The 21,161-nt window shown below is 35.9% G+C and overlaps 1 protein-coding gene across 5 annotated transcripts in view; it reads right to left on the bottom strand.

Moving 5' to 3' along the window:
- Positions 1-21,161, bottom strand: part of LOC125677051 (uncharacterized) — a 135,681-nt gene that overhangs the window by 99,700 nt on the left and 14,820 nt on the right. The window contains exons 4-7 of one of the 5 annotated variants that reach the window (XM_056160767.1): positions 20,284-20,424; positions 19,878-20,000; positions 18,408-18,508; positions 16,496-18,093 (exon numbers count right to left, since the gene is read on the bottom strand). The exons of the other annotated variants lie outside the window; for them this stretch is intronic. Of the exons in view, the coding sequence (XP_056016742.1) occupies positions 17,167-18,093; positions 18,408-18,508; positions 19,878-20,000; positions 20,284-20,424 (1,292 nt within the window). The 3' untranslated portion in view covers positions 16,496-17,166. Of the gene's footprint in view, positions 1-16,495; positions 18,094-18,407; positions 18,509-19,877; positions 20,001-20,283; positions 20,425-21,161 lie in introns of those variants that run through there. 5 annotated transcript variants of the gene reach the window in all.

The following is a 21,161-nucleotide window of genomic DNA, read 5'->3' as shown; positions in this document are numbered from 1 at the left end:
ATTTTTGAGAATGTTACCAAATCAATGCGAGCCACAATAGCTATTAATCTGAGAAAATAGTCAACGATGTGTTAGCATGCCTCTTTAATTAACATTTGAATACTGCAGTTGGTTTCAGTGAACTACATGTATCATTGATAGTCATACATGTACATGTATAATGGAATCAAACACCCCCCCCCCCCCCCCCCCCCCCCATACACTAGTAGCTTACCAAGTTCGCTTTCCATTATTCATTTGTAGAAAGAATTCTCTCTCTCTCTCTCTCTCTCTCTCTCTCTCTCTCTCTCTCCCCGTGGGGATCCGGGTTAGAATAGGTCCTCAATACCCCCTTGCTTGTCGTAAGAGGCAACTAAATGGGGGCGGTCCTTCGGATGAGACTGCAAGAACCAAGGTCCCGTGTCACAGCACGTGTGTCACGATAAAGATCCCTCCCTGCTCAACGGCCATAAGCGCCGAACATAGGCCTAAATTTTGCAGCCCTTCACCGCCAGTGGTGACGTCTCCATATGGGTGAAATATTCTCGAGAGGGACGTTAAACAATATTCAATCTCTCTCCCTCTCTCTTTCTCTCTCTCTCTCTCTCTCTCTCTCTCTCTCTCTCTCTGACTATTCCTTTGGTATATTATTTTCATATAGTTAGAATGAAAGGTAGGACTAAGGTGTTCGACAACGTGATTATATAGTTGCATAATGCATATATATACATGTAATTTGCGGGGTTTTTCCCCAATTTTATACAATTTATTTAGAAGAATATTTGCAAAGCAAGAGGGAATAAAAATTTAACACGTATAGATAACATTCAGAACATATACCACGTGTAAATGGATTATAGAGAGAGGGTTAAAATTATTCTCTTTAGAGAAGTTGAGAGGCATAGCCTTCATCGACTTCTCTTCGCAAGCAATCATAAAACGTGTAAATGCCGGAGTCGGTGACGGTTTATGCTTCGACCAACATTTCGACTCAGATGTGCCTGGATTTACGCAATATACAAGTTGTTTTCAAACATTTAACAGTAATGCACAAAACTGTCACAAGGAAATTAACACTTACTTGTTTTTAATCCATTTTCAACATGCCACTGTCTCGGGTTTAAATCACAACTCTGATTACGTCAGCCTGCTTTTCTCTTAACTGGTCCCCTATTGTGACAGCTCCCAAGACCAAGACCTGTTAACGTAAACCCGGGACAAGGGACATGTTGAAAATGGATTAAAAGCAAGTAAGTGTTGATTTCCTTGCGACAGTTTTGTGCATTGCTGTTAAATGTTTGAAAACAACTTGTATATTGCGTAAATCCAGGCACATCTGAGTCGAAACGTTAGTCGAAGCATAAACCGTCACCGACTCCGGCATTTACACGTTTTCCAGAATCAAAATATGAATGCTTGCGAAGAGAAGTCGATGAAGGCTATGCCTGCTGTCCTCTCCCATTTACTTATTTGTGAATAAAATATTGTTTAAATTAAATTAAATAGAATGTATACATGTATGTAACGTAAGTCGTTTCATTCAATAGACTACGCTAGAACTAATGCATACCATATGTGTACTCTTATATAAAACAATAGAAGTACTACTACAATCAGTATGTTTAAAAACTGAATATTCCGCAATAATTATCTGTAAAAGAAATCTGGTTGCATACACCCCGTGCACAACATGTAGCATACACAGTGGCGTGTTGTTGTTGTTGTTTGTTTTTTTTATCACATCCGAACCTATACAAAGGATGTGACTATAAATGAAAGGAAGAAGGAACAAGAATTTCAGTCGAAAATGCATTAAAATGCACCATTTTAAATCAATCTTTTTAAAATTTAAGATTTTATCGATATCTTTGAATACGATTGGTTTTATTCATTGACAGTATATGCATAAAGTACACAGATAACACCGAATTATTGGTCATGTAAAAGTGACAATAAAACAAAGCATTGTCCTGATATTTGTTCAAAGACACGCGGTCGTGCCCAACTTGCCCCGATCGTCGGAATTGTGTTGAGGGTGTTTCATAAAACTAGAAAGTGCACAGTAAATATATTTGCTTCCATATATCCTCATCTTCACTAGCCAAGGCTTTACTGTCCGCTCCACTAGACGCTAGTAGAGAAGTGTAGTGGATCGTAAACGCTTGGCTATCAAAGATGATATATTCCTGAATTAATGCTTTCCTGCGAAATATATCCATAAATTGAGATGTTATGCAAAACGAACCTCGACTATCTATATTGCTGCTTCGGTAGCCTACACCCCGGTCACAACATAGCCTACATCCAGCATTTTGGGGGTATACTCGGTGTTATATGACGAGATTTTTAACACGTTATATAATGAGTTGACTAAATTTTATCGCGATTGATTGATTGTTTATTGTCCCTCTCGAGAAATTGCACTCGTATGGAGACGTCGCCATTGTTGGTGAGGGCTGCAAAATTGAGGCCTATGCTCGACTCTTACGGCTTTTAAGCAGAGTTTCATCCAAAGGACCGCCCCATATAGTCGCCTCCTACGACAAGCAAGGGGTACTGAGGACTTATTCTAACCCTGATGTCAATATATGGGACAATATTATAAAGAGATAACTAACTCGTTATAATGAGAATCTAACTCGTAATAACGAGAATGTATCTCGTTATATATATAACGAGATTATTAACACGTTATAACGAGATAACTAAATTTTATAACGAGATAACTAAATCGTTATTATTTTAAGAGCTTGTCTACGAGAAAACCATGCAAATATATAAAAATGAAGGAAATGGAGGTCATCAATATCATTTCTAATCATTTATATCATTGGAGTATATGGTTGGAATAATTATAATTTGAGGTCAATTTTTTGATAGGTCGTTTCTATTTTTAGTAACAGCGCATTCTGTATTTACACGTGGATTAGTCTTTGAACACAATAAAAAATCCTTAAATATTAGGGTTTTATTTTTTCAAAAATGCAAATCAATTCTGAAGACTTATGAAAAGAATGGATTTTGTATGATATTTCCATGTAAACCACTTATGTTCATGTTTGACATCATAAGTGTCCATATAGAGATTACATGGAGTCTGTAATTTGGCGTTGTGCCAAACTTTTTCATTTTGTGTTATATGGTCAATTTTGAAATAGGTGTTGCTGCAAAAGTAACGCTTAAATTTCTTTAAAAGTGTATAATACTTAAATATCAAATCCTTGTCTGTAAAATATAAAAAATTGTACTTTGGACTTTTGACCGTTCATTTGCAATTAAAATTTAAAAACTGACAAAAATGAATATTTTTAAGCATTTAAAATTATCTTTTAAAAGATTAAAGATTTAAAATTTGTGATATTAGATGCATAAATTGTTTGGAAATTTAATTTTATTTATAGATTTAACATTTTCTAATACATAAATCCCAGTAATCTACTATTTTTATATGAAAAAGGGGGTATTTTAATGAAATAGACCTGTTGCTGGAATTACCTCCCCTTTGATGCACTCTTCATACGTAGAAGGTACAAAATGATAGCAATATTATGGAATGTTATGATTCCAACTTGAAATGGGATTTGAGAATTTGTACATCATGTTTATCTGATATCAGTGAAAGACATAACAGTATCTGTGAATGTAATCCAGAAATTTCTAAATATTGGCAGGGTTTAAAAAGTATCCGGTACTTCGTTTTGTTATACTGCAAACTAGTAGATCTACCAGTGCATAGGCATTTTTTCATTGAAGAATTGAAAGTGTTCTTTCCTTGATAATTTATGCATTAACCGAGAATGCTTAGATGTTATATGGAGGAAATCAAATATGCATCTATAGTCAGTCCAGACGGAGCAGGTGAGGATCTAGTGCAGCCCCCCTCCCCGAATTTGCAAAATGTATTTACCATCATGATTGATGACAAAAATTTGTTATTAGTTTACATATATGAGTAATGAGGACGGGACAAAATAACAAAATTGTGAAATAAAACTGCACAACATGTTCTCAATTTAGAATGTATACTGTAACAGTTTGCTCGGTATCTTTCTTTCTTCTTCAGTGCTCAATGTAACAGTAAGACATACTCAATGTTTAATCATAGGTTACGATTCAACATGCAAAAATTTACACCTTTCTCTATTTTACCAACAACAAATATATAGATATTGTAAACTGATGGTATTACGTATATGTATATGATAATGTAGTTTCTTAAAGTCATTGATGTAGGTAGAGTTTGGATCGTCACTATACTTTGTTCATCATGAGAAATTGATCGGGAAAAAATTTGGAAAAATCATTTATCTGACAGGGAAACCGAAGATTATTTCGATCAGGTCTCTTTAGCTAAATCAGCCCCCCCCCCCCTCTACTTTTTATGGCAATCAATAAACAATTGAAATGGAAGCTTGAACTGATGAATTAAATCCTTGGACACCCCCCCCCCCCCCATTATTATCATTATCAAGGATTTTGAGCTTCGGGTTGTGTTAAAAGTAATTTTTAGGGAGGTTGGGGGGTTCTATAAAACAATTGCCACCCACCCACACCCTCCGACCTGGTGATGAGTGCCAACTACGGGGCCTCTCCACCTATCTACACTGTATGTGTTTAGACAGGACAGACTATACCAGTCGGGTCAGGTATAAACAATACATTTCATTACAAATTATATTTCCAATTATTACAAGCGAACTTCTTTACTTTTGTAAGAATTCAGACGTTATTATTATCTTACTTTCATGTTCGGTGCAATTTATGTGATTACTGTCAGTTAGTATTTAAGCTATATGTCATTTGTACGTGTAATGCTGTTAGGAGTGGAGTGCCAATGCAAAGAATATTTCTGTATTCTGATAGATTTATCCTTATTGTATATCCATGGAAAAAGCAAATCTATGAAGAAATATGATCCAATTGCTTGTGGTATATTTAGGTCTCTGTAGGACCACAATGTAAACTTGTCATTTGTACTAATCGTGCTACCTTGTCTAAATAAAGAATTTATTATATATAGCATAATATAAATTGGCATGAAATTTGTTTTTAAAAATTGCATTTTAAAAGTACACAAATATCAATTTGTTAAATTACAACTATTCATAAGATGCATATTATTTTTTTAAAAACGTTATTTTTTCAAATTTTGCAATCTGTCACCATGGCAACCAGGACCCATAGCAACAAAAAATGATTGATACATACTTCTGGTCATCTGATGTGAAATCATAAAATTATATAAGACTTAATAAGATAACAAGGACCATGCATGGCAAACAGGTTTAGGTGGCTACCAGAATAAAAAGCAGGAAAAAATATTCAACTTGAAGTATTAATATATTTACTATAATCGAGAGTCCAAAGACAGATTTTTTATATATCGTAAATATACTTCTTTTCTATAAGATGAAAGTAATTTTGAATAAATCAAAGCGTTACTTTTTGACTACTAGTTGATTCAAGTTATCATTTTATGCAATTTATCAAAATCTGGAATCATGCCAAATTTGTGACCTTTGTGCACTTAAACGGAAGTAAAATTTCAGATTCCCACTAAACAATATGAATATGTATATCCAGTTGTTTTACAAACTGTGTCAATTATTAAAAATCCATTTTCAATAACCTGTTAGAATTTTTAAATAGAAAGGGTAAAATATTCATAATTTTACCCTTTTGTCAGAACAAAAGTGCTATTTTTAGTAACATGGCTGCAAATCCCTATCCAATGACTACAGCCCCGAAAAAAATATGCCAAAGTATTTGATATTGATGTACTTTATTACACTCAAAATATGTTGTTGATCCGACTACCTTGCTTCCATCACATTTTGCATGGTTTTCTCGTAGACAAGCTCTTAATATCGAGAATCTAACTCGTTATATCTCAAGATTATTAGCCCGTTATAATCGAGATCTCTTTACTTCAAAACGTCTCCATGTGAGTGAAAAATTATCGAGAGGGACGTTAAACAAGATACAATCAATTGAGTCAATATTAATTTTATATTTTCTCGAAAAATGACGCCATCTGGCTTTTGTAATAGATATTTGATATCTATTTTTGTAAATATCTTTCTGTTACACATTACAATTATCTGAATTGGTGTTGATAATAATGAAGCAATACTTATATTTTTAGGTTCGCAGACATCCCGAAAAGCAGTTGCTGTTGGCCTTCCAGCACTGCGTCTAACAGGAGAACGACTTTATATCCACCACAGGCAGCCATCCGTCTCTGCCACTCCCTGTCGTTCACTAGCACAACCCATAAACACACAAGGACACAACAGAAGATACGAAAACACACCTAAAACATCTCGTCTAATACCATCATTTACACCATTACCAATGAGAACACACACTCGCACCAAAAATAATGACACCACATCTCACACCAACATTCAAACACATCCTCGCAACACCCACAAGAAAAGCACAATCAACACTTCTCACCGATTGGGAGTCACTTTTCCATCCTTGGAAAAGACACAAAAGACATCCACAAAAGTCGCTGAAAACAAATTGCATGTGTCGGGGCAGCAGATTTCCCTTCATCCAAGACATTTAAGGGCATCAAGGAAACCTACATCTAGGTCGTAACATGGTTAGAGATGAAGATCAATATTAATTTAACTCCATTCTTGCATGATTATCTGTATTTAAGTGAAAATTTTTGGATCGATTAATTGTATATTGTTTAACGTCCCATTTGAGAATTTTTCACTGATGTGGAGACGGCACCATTGCCAGTGAAGGTTGACTGATTGATTGTATACTGTTTAACATCCCGCTCGAGAGTAATCCAATCATGTGGAGACGTCATCGTTCCCAGTTAAAGGCTGCAAAATTTACGCTATGTTCGGCGCTTATAGCCTTTTAGCAGGGAGGGATCTTCATCGTGCCACACCTGCTGTGACACGGAACCTCGGTATTTGCGGTTTCATCCGAAGGACTGCCCCTATCTAGGCGCCTTTTAGTGGCTTTTACGACAAGCAGCAGGTACTGAGGACCTATTCTGACCCGGATCCCCACGGGCAGTCGGTGACACAGGCACTCGACGTCATAAATATCTGTAATTTTAAAAATGTCTTCCTTTTAACAAAATATTCACATGGTTTATCACGTCGCCATCTTTGTTTTCCTTTTTATACCAGCTGCATTGTTTGCAGTATGGGACTTTCGAGATACGGATTCACTCAGACTTTTATCACGCGTGGAACGTAATTTGCAGGGCATGTCACTTCCGGGTTACAATAACAACAAGGTAAAGGAGCATGGAATACTTCAATTGTTATCAAAGTCCTGCATTAAACTGCTAGCTTTCAAAGAAAGAAATCGATAAAATCATTTATAGGAAAATGCATTTGCTTAAATTATGGGAGTTGGCGAGGGAAATAAATCTAGGGAATATCTTGAGGATATCGGTAAAACTTCACGCCTTGAATCCAATGATACGCCTCTAAATGCACATTTTCCCTTCCATCTAATTTATACTTAGGTACTAAGCACCAATAGTGACTTGGATCTTCATTGTAGGAATACCATTTGTATCGATATCAACTCTACCATACAATTAGATAGTAACTTACTCTCACGTGACCATGGCCGAGTGGTTAGAGCATCACGCCCAAAATCACACCTCTGGTCGGCACGGGTTCGAATCCCGCTCGCGCCGGTAAGTGAGAAAATTTCCCAGTTTACTTTTGAAAGGTCGGTGGTCTCTTCCCAGGTACATTGTATCTGGGTTCTCTCTTCCACCAATAAAAAAATGGGCGCCACCTGGTACCTGAAAAATTGTTGAGTGTGGCGGAACACAGCAATCAATCAATCACGTGACCGCGGTGTGTATACGTCAATTCTAATCGGTCGTTCGGTCACATCCCGAAATTTCCGTATTTTCCGTGGGCATCTGGGTTAGAATAAGTCCTCAGTGCCCGTTGCTTGTCGTAAGGGGTGACTAAATGGGTTGGTCCTTCGGGTGAGACAACAAAAACCGAGGTTCCGTATCACAGCAGGCGTGGCATGTTAAACGACTCCTCCCTGCTTAAATGCCGTAAGCGCGGAGCATAGGTCTAAATTTTGCAACTCTTCACTGGCTATGGTGACGTCTCCATATCGGTGAAAAATTCTTGATCGGGACGTTAAACAATATTCAATAATCTACAAGCGATATGATAATTAGACCCTTACTGTTCACAGGCACCTGAAGTGTGGATAGCCTGAATAGATCTTGTGTACATAACACCGCCCACCCCCACCTCCCTTTCTAGAATAAAATTATTTCTCTACAGAACCAATAATATGTCCAAAATATGCAATTTCACCACCGATCACCCTCATTAGTCATTCTGAGTAGTCAGTTTCTACCTTCTGTAAGCTTTTGAGATGACCACTTGTGAGATACCAATAGAATCCTTCATTAGTACATGTACGAGTGTGGGATAGGGGAATTCCACCGAGGGGACAAGATTCGCAGTCTAGGACGAGGCTTTGCCGAGTCTTGGACAGCGAATCTTGTTCCAGAGGTGGAATTCCCCCATCCCACACGTGTAAATAATGAAGGATTATTTTTCTCACATTTTACCTATAGTTTAGTGCTTAAATTTAGGAGCTTTGAGAAAATTCTAAATACCAAAATCCTCATTTGAACTTCGATGCTAAAACTAATTAGATAGGCAGAAAGAGCATACCCGAAAATGGTTTACACTATAAGCGTAAAGTAAAAAACCCAAGGTTGTCCAACAGAAAGCTATATACATTAAAATTTAAAGATAACAATGCAAAATATTTTTAATTCACCGTGTAACGTAAATCTTCACCGTGTAACGTAAATCATAGAAAATATATGACGTCACAATCAAATGACGTCGCAGCAGTGTGAGCCAGAAAAGTCGATCTCACATTGGTGATAATGTGAGAAAGAAAAATCTCACATGCGTAAAGTCGATCTCGCACTGCTGATAATGCAGGCGCGTAGCTACGTTTACGTCAAAACGCCCGGGCGTACACATAATTTTTTTTTTTTTTTTTTTTAAAACAACTATTAAATGCTACAAACATAGGTGAAAAATAAGTATCTGCGGTACATTAGTCTCCCCCGGACCCCCTACCAGGGCCCTGCCCTGAACCCGCTGGGGGCCTTGGGCGGCCCCCAGACCCCTCGCCGTACAATAGACGTACACATTAATTAACTCAGGCTACGCCACTGTAATGTGAGAATAAGGTATATATTTATTTCGTATAGATGGTATAATCATTCAATGTGCATGTTAAGTACTTATACTATGTCACTGCACTGGATCCTAGGTCACTCTACTGGATCCTACTTTTGTACAGTAACTCTGTACATTACCCTGCATGGTATAATCACTGTACATGTTAAATACTTACACTAGGTCACTGTACTGGATTTTAGATCACTCTGCTGGATCCTTGGTTACCCTACTGGATCCTACTTTTATAAAGTTACTCTATACAGTACAGTTACTCTGTGGAGTATTCTAATACATATATTATAAAAGATCCTTTTACATTTCTTTTTGTGATCTATGACAAAGATACTGATATCGTTATAACAAGATACTACCCTCAACTCAATATAAACTCGTTATGAGGAAATCATTAAAGCTGTATGATCCGATGTTTATGTATTATTTTTTTGTAAATAATTACTTTCAAGCAGATTGATTAGTGTATAAAGTTATTAACTTTCCCTTAATTAATTACATGCTTGAAAACATTTGCATGTAAAAGAAAACAGTGAGAAGATTATTCAGAAAGTAAATATAGTGTGGTACGCATAAATCATCCGGAACACCTCGGGCCTTTTACCGAAAACACGATGTTTTCGATGAAAGACGCAAGGTGCTCCGGATGACGCATAAATTCTATATCTGTTAGACGTCTATGAATAGTCCCACGCGTGTCAGGGGAATCCCAACATGATGTATTAACTCAGACGCAACTGTCTGATTTTAAGGCTGAAAGAGTGTAAAACAACGAATTACTATGAGGAATATGATATTTTTATTTCTATTAAACTTAGAGCACGGTACTGTTGTAACACAAATACACAGACAAGACCACCGATGATTTGAAAGTTTAAACTGCACACGTGACTGTCACTTGAAATCGCCGAGTGGCGGTTGTTGGTAAACACCGATTTGAAATAAAGTAATTCTGATTCAAACAGCTGAAATAATGTATGACATGTCGTACAGGATTTTAACTCGTTATTACAAGATTACTAACACGTTATAACGAGATAACTGACTCTTAATAATGAGATTTAATTCGTTATGATAACAATGTACGAACTCGTTATTTCTTCTTTCTTTTTTTCATTCTTTTCGTTTAGCTCAAGTGAGCTTTTCTGATCGCCTGTTGTCCGTCGTTTGTACGTCTGTAAACTTTCTACATTTTTGACTTCTTCTCCAGAGCCAATTTCAACCAAATTTGGCAAAATGTATCCTTGGGTGAAGGGCTTTCATGTTTGTTCAAATGAATGACCATGCCCCCTTCAAAAAGAAGATAATCATAAAAATATGATGGGGTCATTTAACAAGAGGCCCACAGGCATTATCGGTCACCTGCATACTTGTGAAAAAGTATCACTACTTCCATGGGCTATGAAATCTAGAAAAAAAAAATCCTGTTCTGAATATCTAAGCTAAATTCTAATGTTCAGCAACAGTATAAAACAAGATGTGTTCTTAAAACTTCACTGCCCTCAAAAGTGCATACACTGATGAAAGGCTTTTAAAAAATAGGTGTATTAACATTAAAACATCTGCAAGTATGCATTTAGATTTTATACAGTGTCAGCAAACTTACACATAAATACTATATACTAAGTTTGGCCCTACCCTGGGGTCAGAACCCTTACCCTGGGGATCATCAAATTTACAATTTTGGTAAAAGACTACCTGTTCTATCCATTTAGTTTCAATTTAGTAGCACTAAAGAAAATGTTATTTAAGTGTTTTACACATAAACACTATATAACAAGTTTGGCCCCATCCTGGGGTCAGAACCCCAACTCCGGTGATCATGAAATTTACAATTTTGGTAGAGGCCTACCTGCTCTACATCACCATGCATTTAGTTTTTTGTACACTTGTGTGGTTCTTGAGAAGAAGATTTTTGAAAATTGGTCAATTTGGGGGAGTTTTTGCCCCGCCCCTAGGGCCCCAGGGGTGCTGGAGTCCTGAAATTTACAATTTCTGTCCCCCTTGTCCCAATGATGCTTCATACAGAATTTGAAAAGAATTGGACAGGTAGTTATCAAGAAGAAGTTAAAAATATTCAATTGTTAACGCACGACAGACGACGACGGACGAAAACCAATTGCCATAGGTCACCTGAGGTGACCTAAAAATCTTCTCAAAAACCACTAGGCCAGAAGAGCTTCCTGACATAGTGCAAATTCAAGTTTGTTAAAATCATGGCACCCAGGGGTAGGAAGGGATCAAAGTTTTACCTACAAATATATAGAGAAAATCTTTTTTTTTTTTTAAATCTTCTCGAGAACAATTAGGCCAGAGAAGTTTACATGAAAACTTCCTGACATAGTGCAGATTCAAGTTTTTAAATTCATGATGCCCGGGAGTAGGTTGGGGGTAGGGAGATCTTTATATAGGGGCCAAGGCGACTCAGATGAGCGATTTGGCCCATGGGCCACTTGTTTTAAAAATGAGCTCGTGTGGCTTTCGAAGAAATTCGATAGAATATTTTTATTATTCTATAAAATATCTTGATAATAATGAAGCGATATGTGTATTTATAGGTTCGCAAAAATCCCGTAAATCAGACGCTGCTGGTTTTCCAGCATTACGTCTTAAAGGGGAAAAGGTCTGCCTCTACCACAGACAGCTAACCGCCGCTGAAACTTCCTGCCGGTTCCCATCGCTACCGAAAAAATATACCAGTTCGAGTTCACAAGAAAAATATACAGAGAACATGCTTAAAACATCTCGTCTACCTTAATTATTTATCATTCTAGATCTTACTGTTGTTGGACATTGTAATTTTGCGTTGATAATGAAGCAATACATATCATTTTAGGTCTGTAGAGATCCCATAAATCAGACGCAGCTAGTCTTCCAGCATTGCGTCTTACAGGACATGATCCCGCCGGTGTACCCAGGACAATAGATACCGAAACAATGGAAATATCCGTTTGCGATTCCCTGGAGTCTGCGATATTCCCCGATCGTCAATGGATCTTGGCAATATTTGTATCCACCGTGTGCTTTAAATTTACGGACAACTCGATAAACTGAAGCCAGATATTTGTTGACACTACCTCATGTGCTTGCAATCGCTGATATTTTTTCTCTCCATGTGAATAAAGTTGTATAATGATTTGTAATGCGTTGTGAAATGATTTGACGCTTCGTCTCCATTTTGTTATCTAGATATCCATATGGTATTAACAAAATTTGAAGCAGACGATAAAATATACGTCATGCCTTGCTTGACACACACACACTGACCTATTTATATTTTATGGGGATGTCCATAACTCTAACCCAAACAGAATATTTTCATACGCGTGGATCTATTACATTTTATAACGACGCCATTTATTTGCCCCCTGCATATGAGGCGCCCCGGTCCATGCGGAAAGGACACTAATCCAATTTTTACATACAAGTTTTGGGTTGTGTGTTGTTGTTTTTTTTTTTATCAGTAAGCCTACTAATCGTACATATTACAGATGAATATTTTTAAATTAATAAAATGATTCTTGATAGTTTACATCTTTTTAAACGCACTGTACTGATAATTAGCCGTATTGTAGTTCTGCATTCCTTTATTGAGTACCCAATATTAGTAAAAAGCTGTAAAAAAAAATAAATATTAATAATATTACACTCAATTACAATTCAGAAAATGTAGACATTACACAATAAATAATGAATATGACTGACTGAATCATGACTAAATATTACTTTGCTTTATAACACATGGTTGACAAAAATACACCTAAATGATTTACATCAAGAAATTAATAGTAGATTAAAAACAAAAAGTATGACACAAATATAGTATTGGAAATGACTTCCTGATAAATCTGAACTTTAAAAGACGCGTATTGGTGAATACATAACAGAAATGGTGTTTTCCCGCCAAAGGCCTAGATAACTTGCATGAACTTTTACGAGTGTAAATAGTGACTGCAAATGTACATTATTAAGTATTTATAATGAATTTGAACATAAGAAAACAAAAATATTTGCACGGTGGGACTACATCAAAGGCATAAGGTGTACGCTTGTACAAGGTTGAACTAGTGTTTCCACGGGCTCGGTGCAAGACTGTAAACAAGAAAGAGTAGAAAAAGGGGGAACAACTCTTACACATAAAAATCCATCCTAGCATTATTCATGTAAAACACTACTTGAACCCCTGTCAACAGCGAGTTATTTTGACAAAATCTATTTTACAATTTTCAATGAAATGATGTATTCAATTTTTGTTTTTACAATCGGACATATACTTCAAAGCCGTTGACTTGTTATTAATTTTATTGTAGAGTATCGGTTTCAATTTACTTAGCTTTAAAATCAACAAATGTAATAGTCCTACTACACAAAGTGTTTTTTTAATGTAGTCGTTATAAAATTTATCTTGGACGCATGTATGTGTATAATTTGATTCTCCTTACAACGAGAGACAGACAGAAAGGGGTACGTGTAGGTTCCCTTTGTAAATAATCGTATAAGAATATTGCAATTCGTTCTCTGTTACGATCGAGACGGCCACCAGAATCAAGTAGAAATGCTACGATTCCCTGGCTGTAATCCCGACGATTTAGAAAATTATTGGAAAAAAAACAAAGGAGCGTTTAGAAACAACTATTTGAAAATTGTGGTGGTAACTCTATGTTCTCACGATCAGTTAGCATATATTATATATCGATGTTCATAATATCTGTTAAATAATACCTTTGATGAAATATCATGTTGTTTAATTAATGCGATCAATATAAATGTAAAACTTTAAAGCAATACAAGCTGTAACTGACGGTATTTTTTTTTTTTTTTTCAATTATCCAATTATGCACCATAAAGCATACCTATAATGAGCGTTTCGTAAAAACCGCCATTGCGTCGCATACAAGGACTTAGGAACGGTGATTGCCGAATGCTGCGGCCGAGGTCATGTACAAAGATGGAAACTGACGTTAGTAACTACACGTGTCGTTTGTTTTAAAATATTACATCGTTTCATGAATGAGAAAAAGTACTTTAAGTGTAAGAAAGTCATAATTACGCAAGTGTGCCACTCAAATGAAATTTTGAGAATGAATTTTCTATAAAATTGGCATGTTAAATTGTTTACAAATCTGACACGTGCTCAATATCAGTGCCTCTCTTTCGGTTTTTTTTTTTTTTTTTTTTTTTTTTTTTTTTCGAACTGGTGACCTCTGAGGCCAATGCACATCGGAGATTACAAACAGGAATTAGTGACAGGATAACAATGATTCATGAATCGACATTTTCTGCTGATTTGACGGGTTTATTGCTTCAGATTCACTCTGATTCTATTAAGTTATGTATATTCAATCACAAATATGTTAAATATTTGTTCTTTAATTTTTCAGTTTATTTGCCGTCAGTTATAGCATGTATTGTTTTATAGGCCAATCCGAAAACATGAGTTATCTTTCCTTGATCCGGAACGTAGTGCGCTTGCTTAGCAGTAGTTTAAGACTTCCGGGTAGTATATTCGAGAAGCGTCATTATCAACAGTGCAGAAGGCCGCAAAGATATTGCTGTATAATTTCACAGCAATCACGCCAACAAATATGTTAACGTTAATAAAAAAATCCCAATGTATAAGTTTACTTCATACACGTGAAAATAACCAAATTTGCATGTAAAAATAATAGAAAATTAATGTTGTAAGTAGAGGATGACACCCCCCTCCCCGATAGAATGTTCTATCATTAAAGTGATGTAATTTCCTATGGCGGGGCTGTCCCGAGACGCAGTTAGATTATTTAGATTCAGATTTTTTATTTCCTTAAGCTATACAGCTCATCGGTTATAAATACATTTTGATATTTACAGTAACTAACAACACCCCCACCCCCCACCCCACCCCCATTTTCCAGGATTTCACGTGTTTTATGACTGAAATTAGCATATATCATATATTGCCTACATTTCCTCAGGATCTTTAGCCCGTGTTTTAATACAGTCAGATTTATAATAAAATATCAGAAGTTACTTGTTCAATATCAATGTAGTACATTCAGCGATAAAAGTTCTGCCACGATGTAGTATAGGTATGTCGAACTGATACCTCTGGATTTTGAAAATGTCCATCTCTTTGATTGGCGAGTAAAATTTATCCCAGCCTGTACTTGTAAGTGAGAGGCCACTGACAGATTTTCAGCTGTCTGCCCACAAATTTTATAGTTTCAAATACAAGTATTATAACCATAAAGAAATTCGTCGTCACAAACAATCTTTAAACTGACATTTACACATTTGGAATTTTACTCAAATTATTTTGTAAATTTGTGGCAAAAAGGGGGAGGGGGTCTAAATCTTGTCATTGCAATTTCTGTTATGACACGATACGTGCCTATACATAATCAAGTACATTTCAAGGGGGCTAAAATGAATAAAAGAGGGAAGATGCAGAGACGTCAAAAGCATTCTATTGGGGGTTATACTTACCTTCCCCCAGAGAGTACATTTGAGAATATGGCAACCCCCCCCCCCCCGGGGATCACACAGGTCTATGAAAAATGATTTATATCAATCGAGCAATATTGAACACAATTAATTTTAAAAAAAAATATTTTTGATTACCTATTTTTCTGCATTTTAAACATATCAGTTGATATTAACACTTCCAGCGTCATGCTGCAGTGTACAAATGATTTGCACACAGAATGAACACATCCAGGTATTTTGGAGAAAGTTACCCAAACATTGCAATCTGGTTTATTTTTGAAAGAGTCGATTGGTAGTGGTGGAATAATTTTAGCCCTGATAAAACAATGAGAACGTTGATTTCCTTATTGATTTTTTTTTTTTTTTTTTTTGGAAAAGGGGTGGGGGCATGTTATGCAAGATCTTTGCACGTGTCGATCCTTGTAAAAACCCGAGCTTTGAGTTGATGAGTTGTCATCATTTCTTGAGAATTAGAAGTTCTGTTCTGATTTCATACAAAATAATTATGTCAGTCGTTATTGGAGACATATTTGTAAACAAATGAATGTCTGCGTGATTTCCAATTAAATTTTTAACCCCCCCCCCCCCAACTCGAAAAATCACACCCGACTCGATCAAGAAATTCGTTTTTGTTTCCATTAACATTTTCTTACTCTCGTACAAATGATTTCAACTGTTTTCGATTTTAAGCAGCACCCATACTAATATATAACTCTTATAATATATGCGCAGTCTGAGTGTGTTACTACCCGGAAGTTGTCATATTCACACTAAATGTAAGAATACAAAGAGAGATAACTCACGTTTTTGGAAAGGCCTATAACTTCATGTGTTCTCCTTTTTTACATATAGGATCCAATGGTACCCGGAGAATTCTATCCAAAGGTTATAATATAAATGTTATCACGAAAGAAAATATCCAGTTCAGATATCACTATACATGAATTCAACAATGGGCGTTCGTCAAAATACGGAAATATCCTACCAGTTACTAGTTTGGATGTTATTTGTCATCTAGTGAGTTATTTGAGTGTTACATTACTCGGACCTTTTCGTCTGACCACCGAAAAGTATCCTTCTGTAGATATTTACACGAGAGAAAAAATGGACATCAAAATTTGGTCACTGCTGGGATACGTGGTCATCTGGGCACCCTCTGTACTTTGCCTCATCTGGGCATCCTTCCGTTACTTTCATGCAGACACATTTGGATTTCGGATGCTATCACCAACTTACAAAAAGACGAATTCCAACTCTCGAAGACTAATCGAATTTTATGATTTTGACAAGTGGCTGTCATTGTATAGACAGATATTTAAAATATTGGACTTTTTTTTTCCATATAAAATCGGTTTGAGGACAATGGGACGTTTACCTGAAAGCATCCAAATAATTTTTGTTATCCATTGGTGCTGATTCGTAGGATTCGCAGAAGCTTAAATTCGTACAACGAAAACACTTTGAACACTTTGTAATTATACCAGATTTGTTATGATGTGACGTTAAGATGATTTTGTATCTCTGAGAAATTTTCTTTGTTTTTCTTCTTTTTCTTGTGCTTTCTTCTTGGATTTTCTGCATCATCATCTTCCCTTATTTCCAGTTCGTCAGTTTTACTTCCGCTAGGATTCTCTTCTTTTTCTCTGACGGTTATGTTCAATTTCAGTACATTATCTACAGACTCGGTTTGGGTTTCATTCATTTCACCTTCTGGATCGTCCTTTTTCTTTCGCTTTTTCTTTTTCTTCTTTTGACCTTTCTGGGGTCTTTTTTCTTGTTCTAAATGGTAGGTCTGTTCTAAAGGAGAAGGGGATCTTGGAGGGTTATTCCGAGATGTCGTAAGAAATTCATCGTGAGGTGGAGACGACTTTTCACGGACTACGTCCTCCCCAGTTTTACTTCCGCTAGGGTTCTCTTCTTTTTCTCTGACGGTTATATTAGATTTCAGTATATTATCTACAGACTCGGTTTGGGTTTCATTTTTCTTTCGCTTTTTCTTTTTCTTATTCTTCTTGTGACCGTTCTTGTGTCTTTTTTCTTGTTCTAAATGGTAGGTCTGTTCTAAAGAAGAAGGGGATCTTGGGGGGTTATTCCAAAAAGTCGTCGGAAATTCATCGTCAGGTGGAGACGACTTCCCACGGACTACTTTCACGTCAGTTTTATTTCCGCTAAGTTTATCTACAGACTCGGTTTGAGTCTCGTCTAATTCTTCTTCTGAGTTGTCCTTCTTTTTCTTTTTCCTTTTCTTCTGATGACCTTTCTGGGGTCTTTTGTCTTTTTCTAAATGATAAGCCTGTTCTAAAGGAGGAAGGGATCCAGGAGGATTATTCCAAAGAGTTGTCGGATATTCATCGTCAGGTGGAGACGACTTCGCATGGACTACTTCCTCTTCATCATAAGGTAATTGATCATTCGGCTTCAATACCAGAAAACATTTTGTGAACTGCTAAATGATTTGAAAAATTGTGTTTTCATATTACTTTAAAGTAATTGATTGAAGATATGTTATTTAAAAAGGAAAAGAAAATCATATAAATGAATAACAGGTAATCAATACATGTATACTGTAGATGCATGGTGTCAAAACCCAGGTTACAGGTGCTTGATTTCTTGAAGTTTATATTTAACTCGTAAAAATGGTAAAACGCTGAAATCGGTATTGGCATTATTTCAGATTTAGATAAAATTAGAATTAATGTAACTATATATAGATATTAAAATAGCAGCTACCTTTACTTTCTTCTTTTTGGGGGAGCACATGTAAACGGTGATAGCTATGACTGCTATTACCAGTACAGCTGAGAGACTCGCCAATATGTACGTCATCATATCTACAAAAAGTCGTACATTTGTGTGAAAGATAAACATGAAGCATGTTGCCAAGCAAGAGGAGATTAATAATTGGAGGAAAGTAAGAGAGAAGACATAATGAAATTCTTCACTACCGATCAACAGGATTTTTAGCGAAGATTTAAGTTTTGCATTATTAGGGAAGGTCTTGAGATCGCTTAAATTGAATATCGCTAAAAAAAAAAAAAATTCTTATCGTAGGTAATAGTGATCTTTCTTGGAATAATTTAGTGGCTAAAATTAGTTCTCACTAGATATATATCTACCCATTTTTATGAGAAAGTCGCTAGATTTGTGTTACGAATGAAAGGTTAAAACGGTAAGATAACGAATTACGATGAATTTCATAATTCCTATAAGGAATACAAAATTAAGAGTAGGGCAAAAGAGAACTCCAGGACACACCCGAGATGAGTTCAGATCCCTATGGGCCGTGTTAACCGGTCACCATCCGTGGACCCTATACCTTGATTAGGTGAACGGAATAATCCTTAAAAAAAATTGGTATGAAACACGTCAGACACCATTCCACTTATCGCAAAGTTGTATTTGAAAATTAAATCGTTATAACGACCTTAGAATTTGCGAAATACTGACTTTAAACGAGACTGCTAAAACCCCTGCAACATCAACTTATTTGCCAGTAGCCTATCTCGATGTAAAAACTCACTATATGCAGAAGAAGCTATTGAATCAGTAGAGAGGCACAAACACCATATGTGTAGGCGATAATTAGAATATTGCTATATTGATATGGGATGTTGACGATGGAGAAGCTGAAGTCATTTTGTTTGTCATGAAGTCGAGTTGTTAATTTGTCGTTAATATCTATGTTCAATAAAATATCTAAGTTAGTATAAGCAAATGTGGAATCTTTTATTTCGAGTTCACTGAAATATATCGAATGAACATAGTATTGTTAAGAGATGAAACCTCGTCGATATATCTAAATATCGAGTTGAAGGTCACTACAAGAGACATGTTCTTCTCATGTAGAAGATTTTAAATTAATCATGCCTCGTAAGAATATAAAAACAGGTCAGCTAATAAATTAGTACAATCCGTGCCCATAGGAATTCCAACCGATTGTTGAAGTACCTGGTCACCAAATACTACGTAGATAATGTTAATGAGGAACTCCAGCATCATTTTAATTTCAATTTCAGAGTACTTATACGTAGAATCAGAGTGATATATACATTATAACAACTTGATTTTTCATCACATTTTACATTGATTGCAACGAGGCAGTACTAGGTTTAAGATTGAAAATACTATATATATTTACAACGCAAAATTCGTAGAATGGACTGTACAAGGATATGGATACAATAATTGAATGACTGTTACCCGATTTAGCCTGCTGTTTGTCTGATTTGTAAAACTGGCTGTTATTTGTGACAGACTGGGTATGGTTTACTTGAATGTCTGTAGTGGATCTGATGTTGACATATGGTGGTTTCGCCGATCCTTCTATTTAGAAATGATCCCATTAAACTAAGAAGTTTTTCCTGAATATTTTTCTTTCGCCATCAACGTTAAAGAATGTCTGGATTTTATGTTAATTCATGTTCTTTATAAACAATGAATATTATAAAAAGCTTCAATATCAGAAATCCATTTTTGAAAAGAATGACTCCGTGATACACAACACCAGTGCTATATTTTGTTTTACATCGTTACTGTCAAATATTTTATATTGATGATAATAATATGATCAATGATAAAATCTGTAAAGCATGTAATATAAGATTACCTGATGCGGAATTTGATGATGAGTGGGTGTTTCCGGAAGTGGTGGTCATTCCTCCACTGATTGAGGTAGTCATTGTATCGCATTCCTCAAAATTTTCCACAGAGTATGGACACAAAAGACGCAGATCACTTTGTCCAGAAACTGAGAATAGAAAAGGTACACCGTCTGTATATCCATTGCTTTACATAGACCCTGAGGTCCACCCAGAAAATGTGGAAGTCAGTTTAAAACAGATGCAATTGCAAAAAGTTAGCTTGCGCGAGCACCACAAGTGTACGGCTGCTACGAGGATGACTTATCTCTATAGAGGGTAAGACATGACCATACACATGGTAAAAAAAAAAGTCAGCTTGTGCATGCACAAGTACATGTTTTCAGGATCATCAGTGTTTCATGAACAATTGTCAAGACAATTGTAAAATCTAGTATTCGGTATGTTTTGTGAAATGTCCATAATGAAAAGAGAACTGTAGTGTGTCATGGAGTCTGATTAAATATATTCACCTCAGCAACGCTCAGCAAAACAGATGAATATAATTATTGATCATATATTGTAATGAACATCATTGGTGAAGTTACAGAGGTATTGAAATGAAAAACGACTTTCAAGTGTGTGAGCATCAATATTTGTTGCCAGATTTACGCTTGAAACTCAAATTCTATCATCTAGACTAGAATATGTCCCCTGTTGAATTTCAATTGTAAGGTCATGATCAAATACAACGATAACTCTAAATTCTGCTACAAATACTTCTTACCTATCATACATGTTTACAGCTTTAGCAAAACGACTTGCATGCTTGAAGATTAACGAAAATCTGTTTTAAAATATTTTTATTTCAACATTTAAAGAATGAAGCTAATTTTGACCTATGTTA

The sequence above is a fragment of the Ostrea edulis genome, chromosome 3, assembly GCF_947568905.1.
Source record: "Ostrea edulis chromosome 3, xbOstEdul1.1, whole genome shotgun sequence".
Classification (NCBI taxonomy): domain Eukaryota; kingdom Metazoa; phylum Mollusca; class Bivalvia; order Ostreida; family Ostreidae; genus Ostrea; species Ostrea edulis.
The sequence above is the reverse complement of the archived record's forward strand: the minus strand, read 5'-3'. Positions and strand labels throughout refer to the sequence as shown.